This window comes from Ips typographus, linkage group LG1, assembly GCF_016097725.1.
Source record: "Ips typographus isolate SLU linkage group LG1, UJ_Ityp_2.0, whole genome shotgun sequence".
Lineage (NCBI taxonomy): Eukaryota > Metazoa > Arthropoda > Insecta > Coleoptera > Curculionidae > Ips > Ips typographus.
Window position 1 is genome coordinate 17425963 of NC_138422.1, and position 25981 is coordinate 17451943.

Consider the following 25981-nt stretch of genomic DNA (forward strand, 5'->3'; position numbering starts at 1 on the left):
ACAGCTATACGTTCGTCCACTGCTGGGCATAAGCCTCCCGTAAAGATTTCCATCTCCCTCTATCCTGTGCTGCATTTAACCAGTTGGTTTGGATGCGCTTCAAATCATCTGACCAACGAGTGGGCGGTCTGCTTCTGCTGCGGAAGGAGTGGTAGCGCGGTCTCCATTCAGTTATTTTTCTGGTACTGCCGTCGTTTATTCTGGCTAGGTGACCCGCCGAGTTCCATTTTAGAGTCGATATTCTTGTGATGGCATCTGTTGCTCCACTTCTCCTTCTCACCTCTGTGTTTGGAACTCTATCTTTCAGGGATAAGCCTAACATTACTCTTTCTATGCTTCTTTACGCTAATCTTATTTTGTTCGCGGTGTTCTCTGTTAGAGTCAGTGTTCCTGCTCCGTAAGTTAGTACTGGTAAAATGCATTGTACGAAGACTTTCTTCTTAAGACACATGGGAATATCAGATCTTAAGATGTAGCTCAATCTTCCAAAGGCTGCCCATGTAAGACCTATTCTTCTGCCAATTTTGCAAGTTTGATTATCCCTTCCCAATCGAATCTCGTGGGTTAAGTATTTGTAGGAGTATACTTGCTCAATGTTTAAGTTGTTTACTCTTAGGTTTTCACTGGCAACTAGATTTGTCATGAACTATGTTTTGCCTATATTAATTTTCAGCCCAGCCTCTCTGGATGCTAGACTCGGCTCGCTCATCATTTCTTGCGCTTCTTTGAGATCATTTGTAATTAATATCAGATCATCGGCGAATCGAAGGTGACTAAGTTTTTCACCATTAATGTTGATGTCGAGGTTCTCGATGTTAGTTCGTTTGAACATGTACTAAAAGGTTGGTAAATATTTTGGGGGAGATGACATCCCCTTGCCGCTCTCTATTGAGATGACATCCCCTTGCTGCTCTCTATTTGGAAGCTAAGAATCTTCATGAAGTCTAATGACAGCATTTGCGTTCTTGTATAATTGCTAAATAATATCGATACAGTGATGGTCGATTCTGCAATCAGCGAGGGCACTAAGCATATTATGGTGGCCTATTGTGTCAAAAATGTTTTCTTAGTTTACAAAAATGAGTACTAACAGTTTATTATACTCTATGCATTTTTCAATGAGGATTCTAATTGTATGAAGATGATCATTTGTGCCCTTACGAAATCCTACCTGCTCAATAGGTTGGTAAAGGTCGAGTTTAGCTATCAGCCACAGCTTATACCTATATCTGCGATAGCAGGCTAATTGGTCCGTCCGTAGTTTTCTATTTGGGCTATATCTCCTTTTTTGTGTAAAAATATTATGATGGACTTATTCCATTGATCAGGCGTTATGGAGTTTCTTAAACAAGTGTTGTATAGCTTACACAGTATTTTCAGAAGTGCTGATTCTCCTAGTTTTATATTTTCTGTGCTACTTTCGTGATCTCCTGGTGATTGATTGTTCTTCATGTCTTTTAAGCAGTTGTTTATTTCATCTTGAGTAATGTTATACGGGAATGTCCACGCCAATTTCTGTTGTAGTTTTCTTATAGAGCTCCGCATAGAAGCTTGTCACGATTAGCAGGATGTCTCGCTTATTTATGGTGGTTTGTTAATTATCTTACTTAATTGTTTCTTACCCTCAGACAATTTTTTCTTAAGCACTTTTATTCCCCTGTTTTCCTTTACCACCCTAATAGTTCCTCTGCTTTGTGTAGCCTTACATCTCTTCGGATAACTTTTGATATTTCTTTGTTGATTTCTCTTAGCTGAGTGGCATTGTTTTGAATTTGTCTGTTAGATTTCTTCTTTTTTCCATCAACTTCTTAGTACTATCACTCAACTTCTCCTCCTTTCCAGCTCCAAGCGATTGCTTGCACTTGTTTCCGCTTCTTTCATTGCTGTTATTATTTGTTTGTTTGTCTTCTCAGTGTCTATATCCTCTTCATTTGTCAGCATATGTGACAGACGAGAATTAAGGAGTTGTGCGTATTGGTCTGCGCTTTGTGTTGTTAATGATTTTCTAGAAGCTGTTTTTCTTATTAGTTTTGACTTCTCCTTGTATTTATGACTATTTTTGCTCTGACGGCTCTTCCGGTCACTTCCGATAGAAAATTTTTTAAGAACAGTTTACGTCTTGCACTATGTTATTCATGTTTGAAATTATCAGGTCGATTTGGTTTTTTGAAACTCTGGGCTAGCCCAAGTCCATTTTCTCTAGGGGGCCTTTTTGAAGAAGCTGTTTATTGCATAAAAGTTTTTTTGTTGTAGGAAGTCAAGCAATACTTGTCCTCTATTATTTCTTGTCCCCAACCCATGACTTCCCAGTGATGTTTCACTGTCGTCGTGTTTGTGGCCTAATTTGGCGTTAAAATCTCTCATCAACATCGTGATTTGATGCAAATATTTATTATTAAAGTTTTGTTTTTCTTCGGCTCGTGCTCAGTCTTGATACCGTAACGCATTTATAGAGGATAATCAAAAATTATGTTTAAGCACACATTAACTAGGTGCCACAAATTTGTGTGTAAGTATGGGAATCTTGTAAACGGTAAGAGTTGGGTAAATTATGGGAAAAACAAAAATTAAGATTTTATTGTTTATGACTTAATAATAGTTTCATGATGGATAATAATTCAGAGTAATAATTGATATTTTGTTATTGCAATTGTTTTACCTTTAATACATCACAATGTCACATTTAAAGGCAGACATTTCTGTTTTCCATTTGTATGGCTGCCAAAATTTAAAATGTTTATGAACCATTTGTAGTTTACAAAAAAATATTAACAAATAAATAATAAATATTACTATACTACTATATCTGAAAATATCCATCGTCAAAGATTGCGCTTGAAATAAAAAATAGTATATTAAGTATCAAGAACACAAAGACAAAATCTGGTTGGAGTTTGGAGTCTAATTTGTCTGAGATAGACAAATTAGAAATAATAGTAAGCATATTATGAGTCACCAAGTTATCCTTAGAACATGTTACATGAAATGTGATCAGAATGAGGGAGCAAATCAGAAAATGTCATTGAAACATAGTCATTCCATAAGAAAAGACATAACCTCAATTTATTGTAGCTCACCCTGTGTATTCTTAAATGTCACATAACGGTAAAACGTTCAAAATGTGCCAATTTTTTTTTTATGAGTTGTACATTGTTGATGTATTTTTCAAAATAAGTCAGCGTGGCCGGATATTTCACACACAGTGCATTCACACAATGCTTTTAAATTGGATGATTGGATTTGGAGAAAAAAATATTGTAAGGTATTCGTATTAAAGCACTTTTAATACAAATTCCATACAATAATTATTTATGCAACTTAAAAGTGCACAAAGTACATCTTTTTTGCACTCAACATGTTTAACAACACGTAAATGCAAAATAGTTATTGTTGCACTAGTACAAAAAAAAGCAAGATTTGTTTGCACTATTTTATAAAAAGCATTTTTAACGCTCATATCTTAACTATTAATTTATGGAATTATTTAGTGAAAACTAGGTTATAATGATTTATTTATTTTTAGTATTAAAGAGAATAATTTAAATTTTATATGGTTCTAAATTCTGTTTTATTTAGGATTAAGTTTTCTTCCAAAAACGTATTCGAAAACGCTAGGTGGTGTGAAATCACAAGTTTTTTTACAGCTACGGATTTAATCAGCATAAAATCACTGTAATTGGTGGATCTAGATAGAGGTTCTGTGAATTTGATTGCCTGCTAATATAATGAGGAAATAATCAACGGTAGTGTACTCGATTTGTCAAACGGGCAGCTGGTTTCAGGTTTCTGTAGCAGGTTTCACCAGTCACATTACAGAAGTCCGATTGTTCATCGTAAAGAGCGCATCCTAGTGCATAAGTGCAAATCCCCTAAACAGTGTTTGATTGTTTGAAAACTTTCCTAATTCTGTTGCAATCTAGAGATAAAACTATGAATATGTGCGTCAATAGGCTATAACTTGTGTTTTTTGTTGCTTAATTGATTCCCCGGCGTGCAAAATAGTTATAGAATATGAAAAATTACCTATTTGTTTCTTATCTACGTCATAATGTCGTTTTGTAATAAACAAGTTTCAAGTTTATAGTTTTGCAAAAAACCTTATCTTGATATTATTGTTTTAGAAATTGCCACTTACGTTAATATGAAATAAAAAGATAAAGCCTGACACTTTTAACCGAACCTACGTTTTTCATAAATTTTTAAACACATTACACTACACTTTAACTTTAAAAATGGTGAGGTTTTGAAACTTGACATAGTTATAACTGGAAGTCAAATAATATCTGTATTAATTTTTCATCTCTTAAAATCCTTTTTTTAGAGTTTTACTTGATCGGGTACGATGTTAATTTTGCTCAATATAAAGTTTTTTGTTTATTTTATAATCTATTTGGTAACCCAACCTTTTTTAATTTATGCACCGCTTTGAGAAAACGTAGATCTAGGGCTAGGGAATGACTATTTCAGTTTTTTTTTCCGTTTTTGGCCCTAACATTTAAAAAAGTCATAATCGACTAGTAGGTTTCCGACTGATGCGGAATTACTGGTTATGGTTGGGTTCATATTCTAAATTAGGGCTTACATAATTACTAAACCAAAAAACCATCGTGCAGATGCAATATTAACTTTATACTAACGTGTTGTATTCTGTACATTTAGAGGTAAATATTCCAGGAAATTTGTTTGTCTATTTATGGATAAGGTTATGATGCTTAGAATCAGATAAACTGGTGCCGAAAATCTCACAAACAAATCATAATAAACTGCTCGTCAAAAAGAATTTGACTGAATTTTTGGTCTTTTTTGAGCGGCTGTTTCTTCAAATAGATTCCATCAATTTTAATAATTTGTTTGAGGATTAAAAGGTATTTTCTTGCGGTTTCTGATGACCTATATGATCTTATTGAAAGTTGCCACGGATCCGAGTATATAGGGTGTGACTGAGGAGTGAGGTGTAGTAAATAAAAATAAAAATCTAACCCCATTTCTGACAAAACATTTTTTTGGATTCACAATAACCTTGATCGATAATCTTTAACGTTTTCGGAAGTTTGGCGATTAAAGGTTCTAAGGAAAGTAATTTTTTTTTGCCAGTAAAATGAAATTAGCAAAATTGAGTAGGGTAAATTAGCAAAAAAGGTTGGGTAAATTGAAATGTAAATTTGCCCAACTTTAGGAACATTTATAAACCGCGTTCTACAGAGTGGGTTAAAAAATAATACAAAATAAAATCAAATGTCTTAACATACAAATAAACGATGTATCTTTATTCGGTAAATTTAATCGAAAATAAAGGTTTTTAATTTAAAATTTGGTGGAATTGTCATTTCTGCTACTCGTTCAAATATTGAAATTGGAAGGACCCAACCTTACCGAACACGAAGATTTACGATAAAACGTACTTTTGATTATTTTTTTTTGGTTCGACCCTGTATGAATGCAGTTTTTAGGTAAATTGGGTAGTTTTAAATGTAATTTTACTAATCCCATATTTCTTCCACAAAAGATCTAAAGAAATTGTTGAGTTTGAATCAAGTGAGTTAAAAATAAACCACATTTTAAAAATTATGCAACAGATTTTGTAAACGGTTTTTAATCGTCAAACTGGCGAAAACGTTTAGAGATATTGAGCACAAGACTCGATAAAGGTTATTGTGTAATAAAAAAAAAATTGCGAGAAATGGTGTTAGACCAAATTTTTTATTTTTTGACTACACCTCAGTCACACCCTGTATACTCAGATCCGTGACATTGTTCAAAAAGATCATTTAGGTCATCAAAAAGAAGAAGAAAATACCTTTTAATCTTCAAAAAAGTTATTAAAATTGAGTGAATTAATTTGAAGAAACAGCTGCTAAAAAAAGACTAATAATTTTTTGCTGTCCCATTCTTTTTGACGAGCAGTTTAGTTATTTTATCTCAAAAGATAAAATAACATATATGACGTGATATACTCTGTTCAGTGACTTCTGACTATTGCGTCACGTTCCTTATCTCATTTCATTAGACCAAGATCGAATAAAAATGGTTGTTTTATAACATCATACTATACCATCAGCGCTATTGAGATTTTGACGATTCAATTAATGTCAGGTTATTTTGGCGTTTCTATCAGTTTTGTAAACCAACAGCGCGAGTTGCCTTAAATAGAGTAGTTCGGTGCACAAAAATGCCTTTCAATTAGGTTTAGTGAAAAGGATCAAATCCAGAAGGAAAAAGTTGCTAGAAAAACATATTAGTGCTAAACGATGTTTTCTCTAAAAAGTTAAATGGAGTGGTATAGCAAAAATATGATCAACGTAATTTCTGGTTTTCGTCGAACAATTTTGATGTTTAACTTTTTTCTCTCTCTCTAATCAACGGAGTTGCGTTTACTGATTACTGCCATTATAACCAGCAACCAGCCAATTTGAAACATATACATAGTAGGCAATCTTATTTAGTTTACACTTGTAAAAGACCTTTTTTAATATCTCGTGATACAGAAGAAGAGTACTGTAGTTTTCAAACCACAATAGATAATCGGATTTTTAATGGAATAGGTAAAAGAAAGCAATATCATTGAATTTAATTTTTTCGAGATAAAAACGCCGTCTATCGTAGTGACCGAAAACTAAATTGAACATGCATGATGCTTTAAAATACATAAAAATGATATACCATTTCATTTCATCGATGTTTCACTTCTTTCAAAGCAGACTACGCACTCAATGTGACTTAAATGCTTTCGAATGAATGCTGCGCGACGCAAAACATGTTCCGATCTCTTTTTCTGTTCTGAGATGACTGGGAATGGAAAAGAGTGACACCCACCACCACAAGGGTCCACGGGAGACTTGAGAGGAGTCTACGTTGGCGTGACCTAAAAATGGGGGTTTACAATTCGTAAGAGGGGGTCCACAAACGAACGATTTATCGGGTTTTGATAGTGACTGTTTACAATGTGATAACCATAATAATTAACAGTGTAATAATTACAGATTTGAATAAATACAACAAAAGAAAATATACATACTTCTTTCTATACACTTTCTATTTCTATACTATATTAAAAAACTAGGAGGAATGATTACAAATTTGGTTGGCAGTAGTGGTCAAATGTAATTAGCCAGTTAGCGGTACGATTTACACAGCGCATGTCATAAATAAACAGGTTATGTCAAAAAACACTGGCTTAGTAAGTCAATAATCACTGTCAATCTGCTTCTTAAGCACCCTAAAGTTTCTTGTTGCACCAGAGTCGTTAAAAGTTGTTTTTGAGTCTGTATAAACTGGTTTTGCAGGGTATTGATATCACAAAAAAGTTATTTTCGATTTCGATACTACTCTCTCACTGCAAGTGGGTTTTACAGGCAATTTTGTCCCTGACTGTCCTTTCAAACTATGTTTCTGGCAGTTCACATTTTGACACCGCTTTTCTTTCTAATTTATGAGGATTCCAGTGCTTAATACAATCATTTTCTTACTAGAAGTGGGTTTAACAGACGATTATGTTCCTGACTGTCCTTTCAAACTGTGTTTCTGAAAGTTCAAATTTTGAAACCGCTTTTCTCCCTGACTGTACCAAATTTTGTAGGAGCTTGCAGATTATTGGATAGGAAATTGGATGAGGATTTCAAAAATGTGCCTAATACAGTCATTTTCTCACTACAACTGGGTTTTACAGGCGATTTTGTCGCTGACTGGTCTTTCAAACTGTGTTTCTGGCAGTTCAAATTTTGACACCGCTTTTTTCCCTGACGGTACCAAAATTTAGTAGTTTTTAGGCCATTGCATTGGAAATTTAACGAGGAATTCAAAGATGTGATTAAAACGTTCATTTTCTCACTACAAGTGGGTTTTACAGGAGATTTTGTCCCTGACTCTCCTTTCAAATGTGTTTCTAGCAGTTCAAATTTTGACACCACTTTTCTTTCTGACTGTATTAAATATCGTAGTGTTTTTCAGGTAATTCGATAATAAATTTAATGAGGATTCCAAAAATGTGCCTAATATAGTCATTTTCTTACTCCAGCTGGGTTTTACAGGCGACTTTGTCGCTGACTGTCCTTTCAAATTGTGTTTCTGGCAGTTCAAACTTTGACACCGTTTTCTCCTTGATGTACCAAAATTTTGTAGTATTTTTTAGGCCATTGGATAGAAAATTTAATTAAGATTCTAAAAAATCTGCTTAAAATAGACATTTTCTCACTCCAATTGGGTTTTATAGGCGATTTTGTCGCTGACTGTCCTTTCGAACTGTGTTTATGGCAGCTCAAATTTTGACACCGCTTTTCTCCGTTACTGCACCAAATTTTGTAATTTTTTTCAGGTTATTGGATAGGAAATTTAATGAGGATTTCAAAAATATACTTAATACAGTCATATTCTGACACAGTACAGGCTGAAGTTATTTTGACAGTGGCCACGTTGCCTAGCTAAATTATTATCCAAAAACCACGTGATGTCTGTCCCTAAAGTCAAAACTGTCAAAATTTGTCTATAATTTGCAAGAGTTACAGATAGATCTATTCTTACAGAGTTACAGATTTCGAAACAAGACGTGTTTTTGAGAATTATTACAGTTATTTTGACAATTGTCAGTAAATTACTGCTAAATTACAAATCGTTTAACTAATAATATCTTCAGATTCGCGTCATCCATCTTCGAAACATATGAAAAACAAAACGCTGTAAATGCAATTTTTTAGAAAAGTCTACTTTTTTATAAAAAAGTTATAAGATTGGGACTCATTTAGTACAAACCAATTACTTATAGTATTAATTTATTAAAATATATTTTTATTCAATTATTTTATTATTGATAAACCAAAATCTCTATAACCATAAATAATAAATCAAAACAGCTTTTTATTCGCCCATCACTACTATTTTCGTTTTTTATTTTAACACTCCGAATGAGGAGTTTTCTGGGGTCCAGGTCGAGTAAAAGTATGAGGGAGGTAAAGGGGTGGCTAGTTGTCAAGGGAGTGGTCAAATGGGTTGTCAAATAAAACGTTAGTTGTATTTTCTTCTGTTCTGTTGTTAAATAAGTGTTTACTGAGTTCCTGTAATGTTCCTATATTTTCGGCGGCCATCGAACCCATCATTTGGCGCAGTTACGAACCTAACGGATGGCGATATCCTGCAAGCTCGTTTTGAAGGCCAGCTGGAACTGCTACGCTATTTCAAGGAGACTTATAATGGAACTCAATCAAAGGTGACCGTTACCTTAGACGATTTTGCTAAACGCCTTGAGCTAAACATTTAAGAAGTCAATCAACGTCACTCAATGACTTTTAAAGAAGCTAAATCGACGCACTCTTCCACACACAACTCGTAGAACTTGTGCTTAACGCCTTGGGTGATCACGAATTTAACCAGCTACGTGGCCGCTTATCTCCAAAAGATTAATCTGAATTGGTTTTTGACAATCTGGTTGGAGAGCTTAAGGATTTGTTTTCAGACTCGAAAACGCTTTTCCAACGACGTTATGATATGAAGCTCTGACATACAAGGCAACAAACAAGAACATAGACGCTGTTCTGGATAAAGCTAATCTACGTGGAGACCTGTATTTGAATTTGACAAACTGACGCTGGAGAAGTTCAAATTATTACTTGCAGCTCTATCCATGAGTGATATATTTTATCAACCATTCCGTGCAATCATTCTCAAAGAAAGTGATTCTACCGATATGAAGAGTTGTGTCGTGCAAATGCTGACAAGCTCACCAACGTCCGGGAAGAAGACCAATGTTGGTCGAGACAAGTATCAGAGTTGTGGTGCAACAACACTACAGACGGAATGGTCCATTCCACAATGCAACTTGTCATTCTTGTAACAATTCAGGACACATTTCACGCGGGTGTGTCGGAGCAAGAAAACAGTACAGTCTTTGAAAACAGTCGACATTATCAATTTCTGTGTGGATCCAAATGCTAGCAGACGCGATATCATGATGTCGTCATTAACGGCATTCTAGTACGAATACAGGCTGACACTGGTGCTGATGTACCTGTCATTGGGATCAATACATGAAAAAAAAACTTGGTGAACCAATCCTCCTAGACTGTCGCCGTGTTGTTAATGGAGTAGGCTCTGAGATTACCGCTTTTGGGTTCTTCGTCGCCAGTTTTGCTTACAACGGACGAACTTCTAACTCTCTGATATATGTCATCGACTCGTGCCTCAACTTGTTTAACACCAATGTACTGGAGAAACTAAACATAATCAAGTGGACTATGTAAACACTGTCAATATTAGTGAAGAGCAGACTTGTTCTTTGTCAGAACTTTTCCCAAATCTATTTGGAAAAGAAATTGGTACCTGCACGAAGATGTCTGTAACTCTTCGGGTTAGATCTAATACTTTACTAGTCTGTTGTCGTGCTAGACCAGTTGCTTTAGCAGTTCAAGAACCATCGAATGCAGAGAGTGCAATAAGACGGTGCTGTTGCAAACGGTTCACTCACTCCCGTAGAATCATCAGAGTGGGCCGCATGAACAGGTCTAAATGACGCACTGGTATCTGATGATTTCCTCGCACATTATCTCGATCGCACTCGATACTTATTTCGCACATGGAGGAGATTATGGCTCGTTTTAGTGGAAATCAAGTTTTTAGTAAGCTCGATTTTTCAGACGCATACAATTAGTTGCCGCTCGACAAGTCATCCCGTGTCTATACGACCATAAACACCCATCGAGGGTTGTTTCAATACAACCGTCTCATTTTCGGTCTGAAGACCCCACCAGCAACCTTGCTTCATTCGATTGCAACATGTTTATCCGGTCTGGATGGGCTGATTGTCTACTTCGACGATACTTTGGTTATGGGTTCTGATAAACAAGATCATAACAAAAAGTTGCACCAGGTCCTAAGACGTTTAGAAGATTGGGGATTTTGTCTGAATCTAGAGAAATGCAAATTCTACGTTCGTGCAGTCAATTCCTAGGAATCGTCAGCAGCAAAGATGGTCTTCAAGCTGACCCAGCGAGGATTGATGCTATTGACAATCTTCGCCCAAAGGATCAGAAGGAAGTTCGTGCCCTTCTCGGACTAGTTAACTACTATGGAAAGCTTGTTCAGCATCTACATCGAATCAAGAAACTGTTGGAATGTGTACTGCGGAGGAATGTTCCGTTCAATTGGACGTCGAAAAAAGAGGAAGCGTTCAATGTTGTCAAAGACACACTTCTTGTCCCGACTGATCAATGAAGTTCGAAAAGTCTCACATGATCCGGAAATGGATACGGTCATCGCAACAGTTCATGTCGATCAGGAACTCACAGACATCAAGATGGTAGCATTAGGTTTACCTAATGCCAGGAAACTTCTGAGGAAGGAAACGCAGATCTCGATCTGACTACAGGTAAGCTGTTAACAGAATTCGAAATGGTTGGCAACCTGAAGATAAAAACGACAACACCTTACTACCCTAGGCGTTCAGGCGTTCCGATCAACTCTCCATCAACGATGGCATTATTACGTGTGAAAATCGTGTTTGCGATTCCACTTAAACTTCCAGGAATTTGCCGTATGAAGAACTTGGCTCGTCACCATTTCTTCTGGCCAACATTGTGTGACGATATTGAACGGAAGGTCAAAGGTTTCAAAAGCTTTGATGGCGCTTTTACATAGACTTTGGAAAACCGGTGAAAGGAAAGTCCTCCCTTGTTGCAGCATGCATAAACCCAGCGACCGCCAGAGGTACAGTCGGACATATACATACCGTCTCTACCCCTGCCTCAGTGCAACGGACTTGCAGAAAGGATGGTTCAGACAATAAAAAAAAGCTCTCGATTCCAAGCCTAATAGCGTAGATATGGTTGTAGCTTCGTATAATTATACACCACATCGAGAATTGAACAACCAAACTCCAGCAAAAGTTTTCTTCGGACGCGAAACTCGAACGCCGCTTGATTTATTCAAGCCCCGTTTAGTACTGGACACGAATTTTAATACAAACTAACTCGAGATGAAAGCTGAAATTGACGCCCATCACGTAACCCGTTACCGTAACTTTGATATGGGGGAGGAAGTAGTAGTGGTGCTTGGAAACAGAAACCGCGTAAATGGCACCATCATCAAGATGATTGGAAACGCCATAGCCGAAGTTCAAGTCGGGAATCAGATACACCGGCGTGACTACAATCATATCTGGAAACGTTGGAGAAATGCTACTACTATATTCGATTTGGACGATTTTCTACACTTCTTCTTCTTCTTCTTGTGGTGCCTATCCGTTACGAATGTTGGCTATCATCATGGCGATGCGTACTTTGTCAACCGCTGAACGAAAGAGGCTTACTGTTGTTGTATTGAACCATGTGCGCAAGTTCTTTAACCAGGATATCCTTTGTCTACCAGGCCTCCTCCTGCTCTCACCTTTGCCTTATAGAATCAGCTGTAGTAAGTCATACTGTTGTGTATATAAACTTACTGTATAAAACCAACCGTATTACTGTCATCTCTGACATATGACACATGTACTGTGGCGTTGTATATATAACCTTAACCTTATTTTTTGTACTCTTGTATCTTAGGTTTTTTCTGGTAACTTATCCCATGTTTTATTTAATGTACTGATTAAAACTTAAAGTAATAATCATCGTTTATCTATGCAATCCTGCCTGCGACATTGCGTCTTCTGGAAGAAAGCAATTATATGCTTCAACACATACCGCTGGCTATTTCTCATTATATGTCCCAAATATTCCAGCTTTCGGGTTTTTATTAAGAGAAGCAGCTCTTTGTCTTTTTACCCATTCTTTCTAGGACCCTAAAGTTGGTGACATGGTCGGTCTATGGGATTCTTAAAATACTCAAATGACTCAAGTTTTGTACAGGAAGCTTCAGTTAGAGTCCAGGATTCGACCCCGTAGAGCAGGACCGGAAAAACGTAGCACTTCAATAGTCTAATCTTAGTTGGCAGCGATAGATCATGGCACTTAAATAATTTAGACATTTTCAAAAATGCAGCTCTGGCCCTCTCTATTCGGCATTTGATCTCCAGAGAGTGATCCCACGTTTCACTTCTCTTGGTTCCGAGGTAAGTATATGTCTGAACTCTTTCTATGTATTTGTTATTTATCGAGAGTTGGCCAGGATGGTTGTTGGTTTTTGACTCAACCATATATTTTGTTTTTTTAAAGTTCAGAGACAGTCCGTATCTTTCACTGACCCCGCTCATCTGAACCATCATCTCCTGAAGACTCTTAAGGCTATTCGCAAATACTACAGTGTCATCTGCGTATCGTATGTTGTTTATATGTATACTCGCCGTTGATTTTAATCCCACTGTCTGTATCTTCTAGAGCCTCCTGTAAAATCCGCTCCGAGTATACATTAAAAAAGTAAAGGCGACAGTACACACCCCTGACGGACCCCCCGTTGTATCATTATATCTTCCGACTGGTCTCCTTCGATGCGTACACATGCTGTTTGTTGCCAGTACAAGTTGGTAATTATTCTTAGATCTTGTTCGCCTAGTCCGATCTCCTACAGAATGTGAATGTTTGTGATGATAATTCTTCACACCTCGAACATGGTGAAAGTTCAGCCAATGAAATGCAAAACATCACCAACCAGAATACATCTCAAGCAATGCCTGAATCTCTTACCTTGATATCGATACAACCAACTTGCCGCACACTGAAGGATATCAACTATCGACAGTTGTCAGGAATCCGACCGTATACCCGAAAGAAGGCAACTTCAGTAGGGGAGGGAATGTTGGGTCCAGGTCGACTAAAGGTATGAGGGAGGTAAAAGGGTGGCTAGTTGTCAAGTGGGTCGTCAAGTGAAAAGTCAGGTATTTGAGTTCTATATATTTTCTTCTATTATGTTGTTAAGTAAAGTGGTTACTGAGTTCCTGTATTTTCGACCATCAAACCCATTATTTTCTAATATAATATAATTAATAAGGGAGATTCTGTTGGTTTCTTGTGCTGTGAGCAGAAGTCAAAAAAGTAAAATTGGATGCAATCACTTTTCTAATTGGCCTACTTTACTTTTTTGACATACATTCCCAGCACACTCAATTACTTAATTATCCGTTAACTAATCAATTTTCACTTTTTTTTTTTGAAAACTGTTAATTTGTGGTTGGAATTCAGCCGATGCGGCTTTGTGATGCACAAAATTCCATAGTTAGAAGATCTAATCTTCACGTTTTTTGTTGAGTTTTGGGAATATAGTATAAAATGTAGCTTTAGGTGGTCCACCAAAACCAGCAAAATTAATGAGTTTGGGAACCTCTGCTTTAAAGTTTGTACAAGTATACCCTGTATAATAAAAATTTCTTTTGTTTTTGTCGTTTCTCGTCGTTGAGTCATAAGATTAGAAATAAGTAATCAAAGGTATTGTCGAGGATCAACGATACTGGCAAAAGCCAATATTCCTTGAAAGTGACTAACTACAAAACTATTCAACAAAATATAATGCATACGTGAGATTAAACCTATATTTTACAAGGTTGATATCATTATTGATATGCTATTATACTTTTGCCATTGATTAGCAAGAATAGAAAAATAAACGAAATAGTGCAAATAATGGAAACATTAGCCAGTTTTCTTCTTGTAATCTAGCAAGGTTCAATTTTTTTGTTCACTCAGACATAGTCTGTCTCTTAAGTTAGGCGTTGTAATTAATTATGATGATTCAGTTTTTATCAAACCCTCTAATACACCTGGCTTTATACGTGGCGCGCTGTAAAGTACCAAGCTAAATTAAACGTACGTTTTCTCGGAATATCTCAAATATAATTTTGTGCGTATACTTTCAACATGCGAACTGTCTAATCCAGATAACAATCACACACATGATTACTAATATGAAAATATTTTTTTGATTTTTCCGTGAGCGACGTAGAGTTTATGCTAACTGATTTATTGTTGTAATTTACAAACGCAGTGTCTAAAATACGGAATTTTATGCCTCTTGTAATAATGTATCAGACAAACTGTATTGTCATTTGACAGTTCGAAGTAAGGTTAGCGGGCGGAATGAGAAAAAGTAAAACATTTTACTTAATTTAGATGCATATCCAATTTTTTTCCATTCCAATCTAAATGATCGTGTTTTCTTGAATACGATAAAAACGATAGGTACTTATCGAAAGCATTATTTTGCTATAATTATCTGTCTTATAGCTAATTCTGAGTTTTTTTTATCTATATAAGAAAAACAATTCTAGCATTAACAGTTTTTAATCCTTCCAGGAAGTCGGTGTCACCACACGAGATTACAACTGATAGTTTCCATAACATTTTGTACTTTTCAACTTATTTGATTTAGTGACTTTATTTGATGATTTGACTAATTTGCAATTTAATACCAATAGTTACATTGCATAATCTCCTAATAAGCCACATTCATAAAATATGACGTACAGTGTATACAGGGTGTTTCACGATAAATACGTCATATTTTATTGTTTGATTAAACGTAAAAAAATAACTCTAGTTTGCTATATAAACTATGGTCAAAAGATGTTTCGCTATCGAGATACAGGGTGCTAAAGTTTGGACAAAAAAATCTAAATTTATTTATTTCGTCAAAACAATTGGAGATATTTTCTTGTACGTGTCAACTATCAACGATAAAGTAGGTATATACGTTTTGCAAAATAAAAAATATATTTTTGAGATTTTCTAGTGGCGTCTAATCGAACAAGTTATGGAATATTTTTGCAAAAAAAATAGGTACGCCACTGTTTTCCATAAAATGCAAATTAGTTCTAAATTCCTTATTCAATTTAACACAGAAAAGGTATTTTGAAACTTTTTGGTACATCATCTCGTTTTCGAATAAAAAATAAAAAATCCTATTATTATTAATCTTCGACTTTCGTCTCTATGCAATTTTCAAATTTTGATTTATTAAGTTTTTTATTGAAAAAATAGGAAGATACTGCTTCTTCCTGTCGAACAAAGAATTTCATTTTTTTAAAAAACTAAATGAATAAAAATTTAGATATTGAATAATAAGAGTCGACGATTTAGTATTGATTTCATGGGTACATTTTCATGGTTTTTAATTTTTTATTGAATGTTCTACGATACTTATACTCTTTGGCTTTGTTAAAGAGTGTTTAAAATGCAGCCTCTGACGTTTTCCCAATTTTTCGGAAGACGGAGAAATTTAATTTAATTTGGAAACCGGAAATAAGTTTTACATCAAATTCTCTAAATCTTTCCACATTTAACCGACTTTGCAGCTCTTACGGTTACAGAGGGGACATTACAATTTGGGACACACTGTATAGCAAACTAGAGTTATTTTTTGACGTTTAATCAAACCCTACAATATGAAGCATTTATCGTGAACCCTGTATAAGGATGATCTTATCGTTCGATAATGCAAGAGATACCTGTATTACATAAGTAGTTGACTCCTATCAAGAGCGTCGCCAGCCTATGACCTAGGGGGGGCATGTTGATATGGAATGGGAGATGGGAAAATGGTATTTTATTTAAAATTGCAAGAAACTTCTTCAGTGAGACCTATTTCCTGATTATATCAATTGAAACATAATCTCCTTCGGTTTTTCGTAAATTTGTCGACTATTTTATTATGAAAATCTTGTACATTTTCATTGATATTACTGGCTTTTGGCTGACGGAAAAGACTTTGACTTGAATGTACTATTGTACAGGGTGGGAGATAATAGCGGATGATTGGAATGGAAATTTTCAAGTAGTCTACAATTAACTATGTTTTTTCGACGACTGACTTTGCAAGTACCTCATGTACGCTTCCATTTAAAAGCAGAAAGTGGTTATTGGCCGCGCGTGCGCAGAAAGTGTATCATTTTCTGCTCTAGACCGTTTTCGCTTTCTACTAACAATCTACTCACCAACTTTTTCGGCGTTTTCATAACAACGCTTGACATACCTGTTTGAAATAAACACATTCCGTCAAAGTGATTTATCGGTGACAATGAGTTGGAGCGACGAAAATGATGTGAGTTGTCCTTCTACTCCACCCCACAGCAATCGTCGAAAAAATATCGTCTATATTTCGAGCCGAAAGTACCTACTTTTGCCGCTTTTACATGATGAAGAGCGTTCAACATCGTCTCAAGCTGCAATTTTCATGTGCAAGCGGCAAATATGTACTTTCCGCTCTATATACTATTGTTTGTTTTATTTTAATTATTTTATTTATTTTCGACACGTTTTTGGCCATTTCCCAATTATCGTCCTGTGTCTCAAAAAAATATTGATTTATCCGTAAGATAAATAAAAGACCGTAACTTTGATGAGTCAAGTTAGGTTTAATTCCCAGATTATGTTTGCATAATTTTAAGTCGATTCCCTGAACTGATATAAAATAAAATATATAAATATTAATATTAAGATAAGAAAATGGGAGAAAAACTTGTGAAAAAAAGAACAATTACAAGTGTTACTTGCTGTATCTGGACACCCTCTAAAGTCTTACCAAACATGGGGCTTATTTCGAAAATTACTAGATATTCCTGGACACAAAACGTAGCCTTACACATATTCCCAGCATTTCATTTTAATCGGCTACTAAATAAGCCCGTAAGCAAAAAAGTTCCATGGAAGCTCATATGCAGGACCCCGTATGTATTTGTCATTTAAGATGCAATATTACGTGCTGATAAGCTGATGACTCTTATGATATATCAAGATAAATCGAGATTTCTTGAGACACGAGACGTTTATTCGAACACGGCCAAAAATATTTTCGATATATTGACGTAAATAACTCATCCTTATCTTAATAAGCAACAAACATAAAATTGCGCAATTGGCTGTTGTGCTGTCAGTTGTGGTTTCTGTTAATACCTGACCAAAAAAACTACACAACCACCTTTTCAATTCAATTATTGCGATCACCAACTTTCAAATTGTAATAATTATTTACTAGAGCTACCACCTGAAAGAAGAATATTATACGCTCGAAACCGAAGTTTAAGGGTACGAACATACATTGGCTGGTACATAGAGACGAGCAAAGCATAGACTCAAAATTGTATGTATATTAATTTTTGTCGCTTTGCTCTCCGCTCTGCTCGTCGCTCCACTACGTTTGTACCCTAAAGGCGCTCATCCACCGGCAAATTTATTGCGAACAGTTCGGCGAACATGTTACAGTCTTGTTCGCGAGCAGTTCACAATCAGAATGCAAGCAGTTCGTGCACAGTTTACGAGCTGTAACACGACCACGTCCACACGAAACCAATTTTGTGTTCGCTCCTGTTCGTCAAAGTGTTCAATCAGTGTTCCGCGTTTGCTTGTATCAGTATGCCGTCTGAAGCAGAAGATCTACTTCTAGCTTGCGCTGCATATGCTGTAATCAAGACATCAGATGATATCAAACGAGCCCATAATACTGGCAAAGGCAACTTTTCCAAAGCAGAGCACAATACAATGACAGCAGCTTACTGGCAGATTTAAAACTAGAAGATTGTAGTTGGTTTTAGAAAATTTTGTCGTGTGTCAGTGACTGACTTATATTTACTAAACGTACTTGGACCTAAAATTTTAAAACAAAATACTAATTATCGAGAAGCAATTCCCTCACAGGAAAGGCTTCTACTTACTTACGGTTCTTAGCTACTAGGGATTCTTATACTAGTTTAATGTACACCTTTAAAATATCAAAACAGCTAATATCCAGAATAGTACCAGAGGTGTGCAGTGCACTAATAACAACATTAAATGAATATATTCAAGTAAGAAATCAATTCTTTTTATTAATAACACAAAAAAAGCTGAACATTTTGTAGACATTTTCATTACTGATGACGAATTGTTGTCCACAATTGGGGCTGTACATCGTGTGCTTGAGTGAAGTTGCTGATACCCTGTGATAGTTGTGTCGGTTATGTCGGTAATACGTTGAAAAGCCAGAATGTGGTTTATCAACTTCAGTATATGACGGGCTCTGTATAAAATACTGCTGGTGAGAACAGGGGGATACAAATGGCGAACTGCAAACTGTAGAACTACTGGTACTTCTAGTACTTGGTTGTTGAGTTTCAATATTTTTTGGGGGAATATATGAATGGGTTGTCTGATTTTGAGCCTGTAGTACATTCATTTCGGTTTCAAAAACCTACAGGTTGATTTTGTGTTGCAAGATTAACCGATTACGCTGATCCAGCTTTCACAATTTGAAATCAAGTTGCTCTCCAAAAACAGAGCACTTATCTTGTTCAGCTACTTTTTGCTTGAGAGATTGCGTTATGTCATATGCTTCAGCAACTCGAGGATCAGCAACAGTTTGGCTTCGCTTGTATAAGATTCCCATGACTGGGTTTCCTTCCGTTTGTGGAAGTTACTTGCAGGCTTTTCTACAAGAGTTTTCTCTTCCTCAACATTAGCGTTCACTTCACTTTCACTGTGATTTTCGTCGTTCTGAAAATCACTTTTTCATCCGTCCACTGCATTATTGAAAATATTTTATGTTTATGCAGCAGTAAGCAAAAGTAAACTGTGAATTCAACCACCGTTTCCACCAAACGGACCACCGACGAGCATTTCTTTTGATAATACCGACACCGAGCGGGAACTGTGGCGAAGACAATGCGAACATGAGCAACAACACGTTACGTGAGCTGGTCGCGAACATTCTGTAAACACAATATTAGATGTTCGCGAACACCGGCAGATACGCGCCTTAAGGGTACGAAATGTATAAGCGAGCAACCGGCCGACAAACATTCTAAAATCATTTGTGCGTAATAGCTATTTATGCACCAAGGGCGTTAGAGAGAACATAATGTCCTAACCTAACCTATCAGTCGGGCCGTTTCGGCCTGATGGACATTACTCTTCCTAACGCCTGTGGTGCATACAATGTTTTATGTTTCACCTAATTCAGCAATTATTTACTCTTTCTAGCATTGAAAAAGTAAGGTACTTATACCTTTACTGGTATGTTGTTTAGTGATTTTTTTACCTGAGTGATGCGACTGATATTCCTGTCAGTCAGTGACAATGCAAAAATGGACGAAATTCCAGAAATCATAAAAGAAAATGCAGCAAAAGCAAATGACAGCTCATTACCAATAAAGTCAAGAGCTTCCTATGATAGGGAATATCAAATTTTTACTTTTTTAATTACATAAGGTAATTCTGGTAATGGGTTTATTTGGTGGATTAAGACGAGATGAGTTAGTTAAAATGACCGTGACCATATTGAAGATTAAGGGGTGGTTATACTTTTAAAAGTGCCAGAAACTAAAACATTTACTTTCAAATCATGGAAATGGAATTCAGGAAATCACAGGTGTTCTAAGTATAAAGGTATGCACCACTAAGGCCTAAAGGAGTAAAAGAGCGAATATTCTTTCTTACATATCACAAAGGTCGCTGTACAGTACAGCCAGTAGGTAAGAATATGATAGGAAGTGTACCTACAGCTAAAGCAAAGTACTTGAAATTGGATCATCCGGAGTCGTACACTAGCCACTGCCTGCGGCGCACATCGTCTTCTCTTGGTGTTGGAGCAGGGGCTACATTTGAGACTCTAAAACGACATGGAAAGTGAAAAAGTTCGACAGTTGCAGAGGGATATATTGAAGAAAGTATTTCTTCAAAAAACAAGGTTGCTCAAATGATAGCTAGTTCGGTGTCTTCGCACGGAAATGCAAAAGGAAATTCTTTGATAAAATTATATCAATATGAGAAAATACTGGAAGAATCGATTTCAAACATATGCGAGATTCAGAACAAAGTAATTACTAGAGTTTCGGACTATTCTGTTGTTGGTTCTGCATTAGATTCCGGAACTTTTGAAAGTTGTAATTTTTATTTTGGAAATAAAGTTTACTTAGTTTTATTGTATTAATTTGGTTGTTTGTGGTATACTCGTAAGTGAATATACGAGTTTTCAGCTCTAGTTCATGTAGCAATCTAACCCACCAATTTGTCGAAACGAATGTAATATTAGATTATCAGGTTTTGATACATAAAGTAATAAACTTAATAACTTTAGTCATAGGATTAAACTTTAATTTCAAATCCTACTGATAATTCGCATTTTGCACTCTGTCAATTTGTAAGAGGCAAAAAGCAATGATAATAATCGATCCGAAATGAGGGCTTTGTTTTTTATCAATGATAAGGTAACACGGTGATATAAAAGCATCAGCATAGAAGCGTAATCAGTATTTCCTTTGGGGATTTTCTTAAACATATACAAGAAACCGTTCGAAATAATTAAAAATGAAGTGCGTTTTAGTGATTTTAGCTACAGTGTTAGTGTTGGCCAAACAAAGTTAGTATTTTTTGCATTTAAGTGTTTGGTATCGTCTTACTCTTAATTTTTTTTTTAGTTCAAAAGTTTGAATAGCAAATAATTTTGGTATTACTTTAAAGTTATTAAAATTTAGTATTTACTTTATATTAAGTTACAATTTTTTCTCTAGTTGCATTGCAAGAAATAAAGGAACATTTAGCATAAGATCCACTGCGTTTACACCAAAATTTTAAAGGTAGCACAAATTAAGACGGGTGTTTAACAAAAATGCATTTCAATCATACCGCCTCTTAGAAAGGCCAAGAAAGAGTTTAAAATATAAATTTAGGAGATGCTTTAAGCTTTAGAAAATATATTTAGCTTTTTTTATTTTTTTTATAACAATATATGAAAATAATTTAAGCGTAACTTTATTTCTAATAGTTTGAACATACCATTTGAAAATAATTACCAAAAAGAAATCAATAAAATTATTTTGTTGATTTAATAATAGTTTTTAAGATATTAATTTTATGTTTTTGGTCTTAAATTAAATTTTGATTTTGTATCTGTTTTACATTCTTAGAAATAAATCTGAAACAACGTTTTGTGTGCTCTTTTTAGGATGTAAACATTATCTTAAAACCACTTTTTAAAAATTGTTACTCATAACTTTTTGGAATTTTTTTTTTTTACTCAAAGTTTGTACAATCCAATAAATAAATAACTAAAATGCGTGTCTGAACCTATTAGATATTTTTATATCAAACTACTACTACTGAATATTCCATCCATTATGACTAGAGACCGGATTATAAGCATTTTGCTTATTCCTGAATTTTTAAACCTAAAATGTACGCATATTTATTCAATATATGCAGAACTAAGTACATTGCCACATACTTTTTTATGCTTTTTCGCTTATTTGAAGGTTTTATGCCTATTTAGGAAATTCTGCTTTTTACCAACGTTTATACATGTCATTTCAATTATTTTAGCAACTACCTATAATGATAGGTACATAATTCGAGAGCTAGAAATTGATTAGGCAGCTTTGAGGCTTTCACAGATCCCATTCCTGAATCTATTCACCTATAACTAGCATCGACGTAGGAAAGAGTTTCTTCTTAACAATTTTGTTTTTGTATAAAAAAAAAACACCAAAAATAGATATAATAAAAATTGTATGTAAAATATGTAAGAAATTTTGAATTTGCGTGATTTTATACATACATTGTAATATATGATATACTTACAGGGTGTCTCCAAAGTAGCGTCTTGATCGTAGATTCTGCATATAAAAATATAACCTGTATTCTTTTTGCCAATAAAATGGCACACTAATTTTCTATGATTTTCTATAATAATCTATGTCGAAAAAACACTATAGATTTTGTACAAATTGCGTTTAAAGTGAATTATTAGAATTAGAACAAAGAATATCGAACCTTAAAAGTGATTAGAGAAAAACATGCAAGTGCGTTTTATTTGTTGGTAAATTGTTTTTTATAACTCTTGAGTAATGCAATTTAAGTAAATGCATTTAAGTGGATGATACATTAGTCTACAGATGCTATCTGTTAAGTATGTCAGTTAAAAGTATTTTTTATCTTTATCGCCGATAGATAAAAAAGTTCTAGTACAGTGCTCCTATATCAAGGATAAATTAAGTGAAATTGTTGTCGAGTGTCCTCAATTTGAATAAATTGCGTTTACAAATAAGCGAACGGTAACTGATACAGAATTTTCGATTGTCCTTTTGATTATATGAAAAACTGAGTAGAGAATAATATCGATTTTAAGAAAATGACGACCAAAATTCAAACATTTTTACTTTCGAAAATCTGTAAAATCATACATATTGAAATTATAGTGACTTTTTGACATATCTCAGATTTTCATAAACTACTTATTTGAGTATGAGGGTTGTAATTTCCTTCGGACGATTAGCATTATCCATAGGTCAATAAGAACAAAAACTAAGATAGGAATGTGAAATTAACTTTCACCTAACTTCAATAATGTTACTTTTACAGATTCGCCATTTTCTTGAAAACAGTGAATACCGGATGTGTTGTATACAAACGTTTCTAGTTAACGTTTGCGTGTATACCCTGATTATTATAACTGTAGTTGCGCAAGTCATAAAGGTGAAATAGGCGGCGTTGTCAATATTATAAAAAACGAACCAAAATTGAAGAATATGATATATTCAATGAGAATATGATATAAACAATCTTTATTTCATTACGAAATAGGCTATCGACCGGTACATTTGTTGGTTTAGGTTTACTTTAGGTTATGGTATAATATAATAATCTAAAATAAAGTATTACAAAAATTTATCTGAACCTAAAATTACATTTTGTTACATTTATCATTGTCTTAGTTGTGTTATGTTTGTAAGTGTTCGAGTAGAGTCGTCGATGGAGAAAGAAAACGAGATTGTCTTGTGAGGCAAAGAGAATTTAGTATGGTCCAGTTCTGTTGGTTGTTTTTCCATTTGGATTGAATTTGTATTAGTCTTTCTGTTATTCTAGTTAAGTTTGTGCGCTGGTACAGTAACACATTTGGGGGATTGTGGAGTGAGTTTTGGGGATGTCTTATCTTGTGAGTGAGATAATCGGTGATCGGAATAGCTCGGTAGCAAGAAAATCGAAAAACAGACGACAACATGACGCACTATTGACAACATATTATAAGGCGCGTAATTTAAATTTTCGTATCTATGCAATGTCATTATTCAGTAAGTTTGGTTGGCAATAGAATCACCTGTGTTAGGACGTGCAACTAAAGTTATAATAATCAGGGTATAGATGAGATAATAAATTTTACTTAAGGCATTATAATTATTATAATGACACTTTCTATAGGCATAATATATTTTTGATAAATTTCTATAATACAGTTTGTGAGATATGCAGAAATTTTCCACATGGGTGCTTTCATATACGCAAATATGGCGCCATAGATTAAAATAAAACAGATAGTTAGAGATAGCTTTTTATTTATCCATAATATCCCAAATTGGGCGTAGTGTCATACAGAACCGCCGTTATCTTCCGTGGAAAAAAACTAGTAAACATTTTTAAATATCTCGTAGCTAAATTTAGACTATGGATTTTTGAAAATGACACAATTTCTCTTTTTTACATAAATGTTTTTAAAATGTGATCGAATGATTGTAATCTGTTATTTTCACACAGAGTAGGACATATGCAGGAGAATGTTAAGAGAAATGTATTTTTATACAGTATAGATTTTTGGTGTAAAATAGGGCAATTCCCAATCCGTGACCCAATATTAGTTACGGTACTTATAAGTGTGTGTAGATTAAAGAAAAACCACATCTCGAATGATGAATTTATCGATTATAAAAGCACCTATTTAAATATCTCACGGGTTAGTCATAACGGTTTATCATAGTATAGATTTAGATATAATCTATTAAAGCACTAAATGATGAAAGATTAATTTATCGGGAAAATTTTAGGCTGGGCTGACAGTTGCAATACGTGTCGAGGAGTGGCATGCGCAGCAAAAAGTGTATCACAAAAATCATGCGATGACTATGTACCGCCTCTGCCTTTCGAAAGCCTATTAATGTTCAATGAAGTGGATGAAAATGCCGAGTATGGCTGCCTGAACTTGCAATATTACATAAGTAAGTAGATACGTCTTGCCTTTAGAACCTCTGTATAACGTAAAATTAAATTTATTTCAGGTAAATCTTTAGAAGAAGTTCAGCAATGTGTTTTATCAAATGACTTAAACTCTTATTGCGCCATGTTGGAGGCTAGTTTAAAAGTAAAATCATGCTCAATCGAGGCAACTGTGGAAGAACGAGTAGAAAGAAGTGCTGGTAATGAGGAAGATTCACCTGCTGCTCTAGAGGATGATGAAGAATCAGACGACGAGACTGCTACTGACAGTGATAGCAGCACCGAACCAACACCAGAGGTCACCACCGCTGGTGCCGCTGACCTAGCCAAAGCAATTTCGCTAACCTGTTTGAGTGTTATTTTGCTGGTGCTTTTCTATTAAAGTTTTTGTTGTTCGTTTCAAATGATTGATATATACTTAATTATACCTTTTTTCAATCGATTGATAGAAATCATGCCATGTTAAATATACTCACCACAGTTACCTATCAATAAAACAAAAATAAGTACTTTGTATATAGGTATATCTGTATGTGGTCAATGTGATCCGACTTTGGAACTACACTGATTGAAAGTTTGGTTAGGCGTCCTGCGACCTCTTGATTTTGTTGTGATACGATTTAATCGACATCGAAAACCAAAACATTATTAAGACTTACTAGTTGGCTATTTATTAATCATGTGATTACTGCTAGGCGTATTACTATGTGTTAGGTAATTATATTAACTATAACAAATTTTTAATGTTGGTGAATAAATTTGCGTAACTGTTCATCTTTTGTTTCATTATAATAGTTTACTTCTGTTGGATACGTTATTAAGGAATCAGTAATTTCAGATGTGTCACGCTTTACGCTTTATAAATGAAACACACGGTTTTTGTCTAGATTGGGTTCAAACACTCTTTCTAAAGTATTTTTTAATTTTACAGTGTTGCCGGTTAACCGGAATAACTAACAACTTTCGATTTTCAAATTGAACCTTAAATGGCCTAGAATTGCATTTTATTGTATAGGTTCTTGAGATATGGTTCGCAAAGAAAAGGAGGATTCACAAACATAACGAATTGTATTACCACCATATCCATCAATATGTTATTAAGTTGATAAATTTAATAG

General features: G+C 34.9%; 1 protein-coding gene across 1 annotated transcript; it reads left to right on the forward strand.

Moving 5' to 3' along the window:
* The first annotated feature begins 21080 nt into the window (after positions 1-21080).
* LOC145728744 (uncharacterized) lies at positions 21081-25635 on the forward strand. The gene is made up of 3 exons (XM_081979214.1): positions 21081-21240; positions 24695-24865; positions 24926-25635. The coding sequence occupies exons 1-3, from the start codon at positions 21189-21191 to the stop codon at positions 25243-25245; spliced, it is 543 nt and encodes a 180-aa protein (XP_081835340.1). The 5' UTR covers positions 21081-21188; the 3' UTR covers positions 25246-25635.
* Positions 25636-25981: the final 346 nt, after the last annotated feature.